This window comes from Asterias rubens, chromosome 3, assembly GCF_902459465.1.
Source record: "Asterias rubens chromosome 3, eAstRub1.3, whole genome shotgun sequence".
NCBI lineage: Eukaryota > Metazoa > Echinodermata > Asteroidea > Forcipulatida > Asteriidae > Asterias > Asterias rubens.
Genome location: NC_047064.1, coordinates 2,636,006 through 2,646,699, shown reverse-complemented (window position 1 = coordinate 2,646,699; position 10,694 = coordinate 2,636,006). Strand labels below are relative to the sequence as shown.

At 39.6% G+C, this 10,694-nt stretch overlaps 1 protein-coding gene across 1 annotated transcript; it reads right to left on the bottom strand.

The window, feature by feature from the left end:
- Window positions 1-1,199: 1,199 nt before the first annotated feature.
- LOC117288439 (atrial natriuretic peptide receptor 3-like) lies at window positions 1,200-3,574 on the bottom strand. The gene is made up of 2 exons (XM_033769301.1): window positions 2,377-3,574; window positions 1,200-1,529 (listed from the first exon to the last, which is right to left on the bottom strand). Exons 1-2 carry the CDS (start codon window positions 3,116-3,118, stop codon window positions 1,492-1,494), a joined length of 780 nt encoding a protein of 259 aa, XP_033625192.1. The 5' UTR covers window positions 3,119-3,574; the 3' UTR covers window positions 1,200-1,491.
- Window positions 3,575-10,694: the final 7,120 nt, after the last annotated feature.

Here is a 10,694-nt window from a genome sequence, read left to right as displayed (position 1 = left end):
AGCTTCTTTTTGTTAAGCAGCCTTATGAATTTTAGCACTGGGGTTGTTGCATTGTAGCCAAAAGCAATTCTGGTATGCTTGACCCCTTGAGTATGGGCATAGATTGGTAATGTCTAGTGACAAGACACCTGCTGCTCTAGAACGGAGGGAGTTTGGAAGTTCGAATCCCACTCTAGTACATGTACATAGTAGAATACCTTGGGGGTTTCCCACAGGAATCGGGCACCAATTTATACAACACTATTAATAAGAAGAAAAAACAATAGTGAGCCCCACTGATGTCGAATTTTAACTCTGATTAAAAACCAATCAAATAATATAAATTCATTTAAAATCTTCGGCTTCACAACTTTGTGGAATTGCATATCACACGAACAAATTATTCGCAAGCTATTTGTATACAGTGACTGTTGTACACTCAAACATGCTTCCCGTGTCATATTGCAAGCCGTCCAAAATTTAACAGCTGCCCGTATGTGTTATAGACAATCGTCCTGAAACCATTAGACCATAGAAACAGCTAAAGTAATTTGCATGGCAGCATGATTAATAGGTTCTAGACAGATCATCAGCAACTGCATGATTGGGTTCACGGCAACCGTTGACAACATCTAACAGCTAACAGTTTAATTTGCTCCCACGAAACGTCAAACTATTACAGGAATGACCATGTACACGGGCGGTCCACGAACAAGGTAATAGCACACAGACTAAACTAATCTAATACAATCTTTAGGTAAAGCCAAAACAAATATCTCCATGAAAGATAACAATTCTCAGCAATTAATTGTTAACCACCTGTTGTTGTTTATAACTACTAAACATTATACACAGACACAACTCGTTCATGAAAAACTTCTCAGTAATCGCGTTTATTTCTCCACATGTAGGCCTACACAACACATAGATACAGATATATGATACAGACGAAACCTACGGGAACAATACAAGTCACAATTGTGGCGGGAACATATGAATCCTTCAAACTTTCACACCACGCAATGTGATTGAAAGCTGAAAACATCTTCAGTCTTCAGGGGTTGATAACTTGGAGTTCATCAAATACAGGGTGCGTTCGTTTAGCTTCCTTGGGTCGACCCAGGTGTGTGGCGGGTTTTTTTTCCAGGACGAACGTGGGTTAATATCAGCACACGCTCGTCCTGGAAAAAAAAACCGTCACACACCAGGGTCGACCCAGGAAAGCTAAACGAACGCACCCGGCCCACAGTGAGTTCTAGTATTGCGTAGCCACGACGGTTTGTTACAAGAATCAGAACTGCAAGATCAAAGCCGTATAATCCTTCTGTTCGAGTGAGCCAGCACGTTCTTTTTAATGCAAAATCAAATCATGTAATTCCATTGCGGCTGTTACAGTCTCAGAAACAACTGCCGTCAAGGGCATGAGATTGTCGGCTGGACTTTTCGTGTGACATCTTTAGAGTCCGTGAGAGAGCACTGTAGTGATAAAAAACCTCGCGTGTAGAGATCTTTCTATCGATTCACTAGTCGTGAGAGACAAGGTATCTCGCCTGAAAATAATGGTGATAGATTTACAGCCGCTACTAGACAAGTGACTTGAATATTGATGTTTTGATTTTAAAGTTTAAACTTTTGCTGTTAGCACTGTGTGGTAGTAGAGGTAACTGGAGAATATAACCAATGTGTAGGACTCGTTACGAGTGGTCGGTGATCTGTGTCTAGGCGGGAGGAAAGTTCTGGGTACGAGATCAAAAAGTACCTTCACGTGACAGCTTTTGAAAACTAATCCGCCACTTACATGAATTGTACCAATACGGAAACGTAATAGTTGGTATGTAATGACATACTAAGGATGTGTATGTGTTATTTGGGATTGGATTTCACTTTGGTATTTCAGTGGTTTGGTGTAAGAAGTGGGCGGCCCAAAGACTTTAGGTCAGTTAGGTATTGAGCAAAACAGGCTGGGATTAAACACTGATCAAACTGCCAACACAGTGTGGTTCCCTCTTCTTAAATACGCCGTTTCAACATATTTACCTATCCTTTCTTTCACAGTACCAAGGTTTCAATTTGTATTGACACATTATAATAATATAACATTGGTAGTTCTGAAGGTCGGTTAAACTTGCGGATTTCAGGAATGTTTAGCAAACATATAAAAAAGTGAAACTATGTCTGCTCCATAATATACTCGCGTGCATTATTATTTCAATACGAGTTTAAAATTTCAAATCTGCAAGCTAACATTAATTATAAAATTAGTTACTCCATTTTCGACGCTGTCACCTTTGAACCCAACTTGACCGTTTTATTTCATTTATATTGTTGCGTCTTCCCTACTTCGGGGAACGCAACACGACTGAACCAATAACAACAACAACAACGAAATGTACTCACTGCGTGCAAATGGCTTGACAGATTTAAGCAAGTGTGCCTTAAGCTCCTCATGTGTGCTAGTTCGATCTATCGTCTCCGACTCCGGTGTAAGACCATGTGTGCGCATAACATCCATTAATCCAGCGGATAGAAGATAGCAGTAGGTAAGTCGCTCATTTTTCTCAGTGTCAGCCGCCAAAACTACAGTTGTATTCCACTTGAATGTATTTTGAAGTACATCGTATATTATATTGCCGAGTTTGGTTGCTGTCACGGACATTCTGGTGACGGCTCCACCGTCGAATATGCTTGCAACACAGCCAGAGGTAACGTAGACCTTCCTCCAATGTTCCACCAGTCGGGCTATGTTGGCCGAGGCGTACCCACAGGCCGGGCCTAGGTACATGTCAACCGCCTCCTGGCGTGACCGAAGTGCGTCCACAGCGAGTTTTAGCACCTCGTCCTGGCTGCATTTGGAGTCGTATTCCCGAACAGATACCTCGTAAGAACTCCCGATTAGACTTTTTACGCGGTCACTTTGTATGGCTATCCATATTCCGGGGACCACCTTGGCGGTGGCGAAATCAAACCAGGGGTCATCGGGCAGCAGCACGGCCAAGTTTATCCTCTCGAGTCCCTTCGGTTTGAGAGGTGCCAATGAACCATTCGCTGAGACTTTACATTCAATTTCGCAAGAGGACATCAGAAGGAAATAAAATATCACCAAGTTCCAAAGAAAACAGCATCTTGATTTCCTATCCATCGTTGCGGCAATACTTCGTGCAAGATTATCACTGCAAACTTTCAAACAATTCTTTGATTGTTATCGCTACACAAAGTAGGTTTGGTACATGTCAACGGCCCCTGCCACGTGTTTTCAAATAAGAGCATTAGGGTCACGCAGTTTGTAGAATGAGCGGTTATGACTTGTAGTAGTCGGCAAAACAGAGATATTGTGAGCGGTTTTGTTTTACCAAAAGCGTCTTGACTACGAATAGCTTGATGTCTTCCCAACACGGCAACTGTTCATGTCCTATTCACCTCCAGCTGATCAAGTTCCAATGCTCATAATATTCCGAGACGATAGTCAGTGGTTTCTTTTACTAAACTGCAGGAGTTGACCGTAACAGATGATGAACTTGAAGTTATCGTACTCGCGCCAACCAGCCACAAACCACAACTTGTGTACGCAAGCATGGGCCGGTGCATGAAATATCAATGGCACTAGTACGCAAGCATACCTTCACACTTTTACAGTACATCGTCAGTGTACAACCAGCCAGAGAGATAGAGCATCTCATTCCACACGCAGACTAATAAATGCGCAGACGCGTCCCTCAACCAATGGTAGTTGTTTATATGCGCGCTTATTTAACTGCGGAGTGAAAACAAAACAGTCGTGTGCATGCAGCAGCTGCGCGAAGCTTGTCCTTCATGGCAACAAATCATTTGGATGGTGTCTCCGGCCGGCCACGATGTTTAGATTTAGACGGGTGGGAGTTCTCGGTTAAAGTCATTTCGAGGCGTATTACATTGCGATTACTTGCAAATCAGTCCATGTTAACACTTCACTACAACCAGGCTGCCTCTACGGTCATCACCGTGGAGAATTCCATTGCCGCAGTGCATGTGAAGTACATGTAACTGTCACAGTGTAGTCCGCGATACATAAACATTGTAGAGGTTTTGATATTAACATTTTCATACGTAACAAATTTGATAATATTGTATCCCTAGCGTATCATAGTAATGATGGACGGTTGTCGTAAATTGGTTTAATTGATAATACATGAGCCTATGGTGCGTGAAGCATGCACTGTCCTACAACCAAAACCATACAGTGGACCTTTTATGAAAAAAGAGACACTGGAAAGGCTAGGATACGTACCTGCGCGGCAAAGAGTGTTTTTACTTGCATGCAAGTTACATTACATTTAAATGAATCGAGCATTTTATTATGGCCATGTTCTACAGGTAAGCTTTGTGTAGCCCAGTGATTTGGGACAAAATGACGCGGAAGTTAGACGTGTCCTTCAGTGGATGACTATATTTTTTAACAGACTCAACCGAGTGATAGCTATTAATACTAATAATAATAATAGTAGGTATTTGAAATGCGCCAAATCAATCTTTACAGATGTTCAAGGCGCAAGCAGAGACAATGTAAACACAACAATACATGTACATATCCAGTGAATGCTAAACAAACAATAATAATAACACCATTTAAAAACAACAACAATGGGAAGAAATCACAGGAGGGAAACCACAACCAGACCTGCAGCATTGAGCCAAAAGAAAGTCCCGCCAAAGCCGGTCTCTCTATGACAAGAACGTGCAGGCCAAGCCGAGCGAAACCGGGCACATACTAAAACACACTGATGGCTTATCGCTTGATATAGGAATAGTGAAGTCATGTGCACATGCCCCCATTTAAAAACATATTTTAAAATCTGAGTTTTGAGTACTTGAACCAGAGTACAATGTTGCATTTGAAACCCTTTATATGTAATAATGTCTCAACAAAAATGTTTCATTAACACTACAATATTTTACACACTCACACTTATATTAAATTACATTTTAGAAAGGCGATGGAACGAGGCTTGTTTAAGAAAAAGGGCAAACGGAAACCTGGCAAAAATAATACCCTACTTTACGGCGCTGGATTTTAACTTAAAGACAATAGACACTATTGGGAATTGTGAAAATTCAATCGGTCGTCGAAGTTGCGGGATAATAATGAAAGAAATCAAATTCGTAGACAATTACTTCTGTCTCGAAAACTGTGTTACTTCAGAGGGAGCCGTTTCTCACAATGTTTTACAATCAACCTCACCCCATTACTCGTTAACAAGTTAGGTTTTATGCTAATAATTATTTTGAGTAATTATCAATCAAGTGTCCACTGCCTTTAAATCCATTATACACTTTCGGTAAACAGTATTGTCCTAGTCCCACATTTCGTGTATCACAACTTATATATCTAAAATTACAAACCTGTGAAAATTTAGGCTCAATCGGTCATCGGAGTCGGGAGAAAATAACGGGAAAACCCACTCTTGTTTCCGCACGTTTCCCCGTGTCATGACATGTGTTTAAAATATATCCGTTATTCTCGATATCGAGAACTGAAATTGTTTTAATGTTTTCTCAAAAAGTAAAGCATTTCATGGAATAGCATTTCAAGAGAAGTCTTTCACCATTACCTTCTGTAAACCCTGTAAGTTAATTGTAAATTTGTTTCTTCTTTTCTGTACCGAAAGTGTAATAAAACAGAGATATTCAAGCCGATGTTTTTGAAAGGATAACTATGTGGCCATATTGAAGGCAGACTATTATAGGCCCAGCTTGGATTACCTACACAGTAATCTAAACCTGACGATAAAGGAGTAGGTCTACATAAAATGATCATGTCCCTGGTAAAAAAAAAAATGCCTCAAAATTAATCCAAGACTAAAACATAATATGAGTTCATCTCAACCGTGGGGAACGACTGTCTTCAGTGACGTGGCATTATTGTCTTCTTTGTAAAGGTCCTTGTAATTTTTATTTGTTTGGATTGCTGTATATTTTCCTGTTGTAAAATTTTAATAATTTTTTAATAAATTATTATGTTATGCGCTTGTGTACATTTTATTTATTCGGAGCAATATAAATGAATACATTATTTAAATTATGTAATCCGTCAGATGATGCGTAACTATGGTGATTTCGGCTCATGCCGGAAAGAAGTGACTTCGGCTTACGGCTACGATATTTAGCTACAGATGCAACGCTGCAGAGTAATGTATTAAAAAAGGATATAGCCGTAGCCGTAGTTGAAGCCGTAGCTATTAGCCGAAGAAAAATCCGCCGATGTGGACGCGGTCTATGACTGTTTCGCCGAGCGCGCCCTCTTTCCAAAGTCAATGGCAGATGTTTTAATGTTTGCAACAAAATTATGTTCATCATCACCATCATTTTTAGGCTGTGTTCATCCAGTGTAGGATGCAGCCCTCCTCATGTAAATGCCATTCATTTCTATTCCTTGCAGTTGTGGTCCATGTTGTTCCTGCAAAACCCTGATTGCGGCTCTCCATCTTCTTCTTTGTATTCAACGTTATTCAACAATATTTAGTTATAAAGTACCATCTAGCTCAGTCACAACCCAACAATCCTCCCCCTCCACTGCCCCTTGGCGGCCCTGCCGTCGATTTCACCAAACTCTTCCCAGTTTAGGATTAGTCTTAGGACTTAGGACGAGTTAAATTCAATATCCAAAGACGTTGATAGTACGCATTGGTCACCCGCTCTAACTCGGGGTTATAGTATTAATCCCTAGCGGGAGTGTCAGCTAATTGTGTTAAACAGACAGTTCATTAAAACAAGAAATTAGCAATAATAATTATAAACGCTGAACCAACCCAGACTGCGAAAATAAGCTGGTACGTATTAAAGGCAGTGGACACTATTGGTAATTACTCAAAATAATTATTAGCATAAAACCTTACTTGGTAGCGAGTAATGGGGAGAGGTTGGTGGTATAAAACATTGTGAGAAACGGCTCCCTATGAAGTGCCATAGTTTTCGAGAAGGAAGTAATTTTCCACGAATCTGATTTCGAGACCTCAGATTTAGAACTTGAGGTCTCGAAATCAACTATCTAAATGCACACAACTTCGTGTGACAAGGGTGTTTTCTTCTTTGATTATTATCTCGCAACTTTGATGACCGATTGAGCTAAAATTTTCACAGGTTATTTATTTAATGCATATGTTGAGATACACCAACTGTGAAGGCTAGTCTTTGACACTTACCAATAGTGTCCACTGCCTTTAAACCAGACCAGAAAAGTTGTTTTTATGCAGTTTTTATGCAGTGTCCACTGCCTGTAAGATCGCCCCCTGTATTACAGTTATGAAAGCATTTCAGAATATTATTGTTATTAACTGAAACCAAAATATGAATCGAGACCCGACATTAATGGCAAAACGAAAGGTTAATAAACATTCCGTGCGCCACCATAAAACCTGGAAATGACCTGGTTTACGAGATCTCTCTTTTAGGAAGGGAATCAACAACGGAATGTGAATTGAAGGTTTCATTGGAATTGGTTTTCACTCTGGAGTAGGTATTTAGGAATGCGAATGGTTGTTGTGTATGTGTGAAATATGTTTCACAGGCGTTGATTGCTGAAACATCACAAGTTATAAACCAGGTCTTAAATTTGTTTTAATCCATCAGGGGTGCTACTTTTTTATCTTTTTCTTTATTTCTCTCTCCTAATTGTATGTACATATTTTGTTTTCTTACTGGTTCTTATTGTCTGTACTTGATATTTTACCTGTGAAATTAATAAATGAAATGAAATGAAATGAAAAGGTCCATTTCACACAATAGAGCATATGTGTACAAGTGCGATCTCGAGACCTCAATTCAATTTAAATATTTTAGTAAGAAATTACTCCTTTTTTAAAACTACGTTACTTACGAGGGAGACGTTTCTCCTGTGTTTTACTATCAAAAAAGCTCTCCATTGATCGTTAACAACAAGTGACCCTTTATGTCATCGATTCTGACTGACGTTAAACCGGTAACTGGGGTCTAAATAAGGTCAAAAACTATTTCCAAACTCGGACTCTTGTGCGTCACTCTTTGCCATTTAACGCCACAATGCGTTCAAGATTCCCGTCCTAATGTCACAATGGGCATTAACAATAACCAACACAAATATCTTATTAAAGCCTGGCATTTTCAATTTGAACCTCCCCTCAGTCAAAGTTAAAAGTCCATCTCGTCATCTTCTGGGAAAACAAGCGCAGATTTTCTCGCAATCCTCGGCGACGCTGCACCCGAGTGAATTAAAAAAACGTTCCCCCGTGCGATCAACACTATGCTAAAGACATTTGGACATTCTGCGGTAATGCTTATGATTAGAGAACATTGTGTTGTTATTGTATTGAAAGGCGGTGCTCTTTTTTCCTCAGAGGAGGCTGTGTTACAGAAATAAAATTCCCAGCCAGTTGGATCGTTTTCCCGAAGTGAAAAAACGGGCCCTGGCACTGCTAGCTTTGCCGAGAAACATTGAAATTCATAACGGCTATTATAAAGGTGACACGCACTTGAACTTCTAGTCCTTCACCTTCTTTGGTTATATCAAGGCGTGCCTCCGATATCTCTATGGCCCTCTCTGGCCAACAGTTAGCTTTGAAGGCAGTGGACACTATTGGTAATTACTCAAAATAATTATCATCATAAAACCTTTCTTGATTATGACTAATGGGGAGATGTTGATAGTATAACAAATTGAGAAACAGCTCCCTTTGAAGTGACGTAGCTTTCGAGAAAGGAGTAATTTTCCGCGAATTTGATTTTCGAGACCCTTTTCTTTCATTATCCCGCAACTCCGACGACTGATTGAATTTTCACAATTCCCAATAGTGTCTAGTGTCTTTAAGTTAAAAATCCAGCGCCGTAAAGTAGGGTATTATTTTTGCCAGGTTTCAGTTTGCATCAGAAAGCACACAACTTCGTATGACAAGTGTGTTTTTTCCTTTCATTATTATCTCGCAACTTCGACTACCGATTGAGCTCAAATTTTCACAGGTTTGTTACTTTATGCATTTGTTGAGATACACCAACTGTGAAGGCTAGTGATCAACACTTTAACGTGCACCCGCACACATGTGAGTCTGAGAGGGGTTACAGCCAGTAACGTTTCTAAGATTATTCGAGATTATTCTTCCTGCGTGGACATAACCGTTCTGGATTTACAGCAATAATTATTTTAAAAACGCGACTATACCATTTGAAGTGTAATTTTCACATGATTGTATTGTAAACACGTATACATGGATCAAAACAAACGAACCGTTTAAAAAAACCAAAGGTATTCTTTGCCTTTAAAGAATAATTATCGACTACTTTCAACTGTCGATTTCCACACTTTGATCTGTGCTTCAATAATTTTATGTTTGGTCGTTTTGTTACTTCAATTTGTTGTTTGGCAAAGCTGGTGCTCTCGGTCACGTTTTTATATGGGCCGAGCGTAATAAGTTCAGCGATAACCTCACCAATCGCTTCGTCAATACCATCTTCTCGCAGTGATGTTTTATTTTTCTCACGTTATCTTGCGAGGTTGTACAGTGACTTCCGATTCACCAAGAACTAAAATGTATTGATGGTGCGGAGATCAATGCATTATAGCAACACACCTGTCTCGCTACCAATGTCGTTTCGGGCCATGCGTGGAACGGTTGATCCAAGAGCAAATGTTATTTCGATCTGTCTTTTAAAGGAACATTACAGAATTTGTTTTTGCTAACAAAACAGGTTCTACAGTAGGCACTTTATGTAATCCACCATATACAAAGACTGACAAACCTGCAGAAGTTTGAGATCGATCGGCCATCTGGGTCACGTAGAGAGTAGTGAAAAACCGATTACACATTTTTGCATGACATCGATTCAAAGAAAAAAATAAAAGAAAACAACGCTCACCGAGCGATAAACTCCAAACGCGATATAAGATTATTTATCTCTCATCAAATATATAAAATTTAAGACAGAAATATTTCATGAGATGTAAGTTTTAAGAAAATCTGTGATCTTAGACGAGTTGTTTTCTAATACCAATTCTGTAATGTTCCTTAAACATTAAACAACCTCCTTTCCAGTCGATCAACTAGTCGAGAAAACTCTCTTGTTGTGTATACACGGGTTTAGCCTGTCTGAAGGTTTCCCATTGTGCCATTTAAATTTTGTCTAAGAAACAACTCTTTCTACATGATTGATTTGAAAATAGAACGTGACAAAGCAAACATTGTCACGACACAGGGATTAAATCATGCGTGTTAAAGTCGGGTTTAACCGTTGCATACAGTCGCATATTTTGTGTAACGACGAGCAGAAATTCCAGATCTCGTTTCAAAAACAGAACGTTTTGCATCCAACCTTTACATCCCATACCAACCTATCCAAGCAACTAGTTGTTAAATACAGCCTCATGTATATTTGCTTATAAAGTCCAGTAACAAATTGTTTACAAAAAGGTTATTTATTTATTTCGATTGCTTGTTGTTATGTCACTTTGCTGGATAACAGGTTATACATCCCCAATGTCAACCCGTAAGTTAGACCACTTGGCACTTTACATGCAATCTGCTATCTGCAAAATAGCTCGGTTGCCGACAAGAAAAGGCTAGCTCAGGGCTTGGCTTCTCAATGATTGCACTAAAGAGTCTGTATTTTAAAAGCCGTATACCTTTTGCCAACTGTCAAAGACCAGTATTCACACTTGGTCGCATAACCCAACATTTACGCATATAATAACAAATCTGTGAAAATGTTGACTAAAT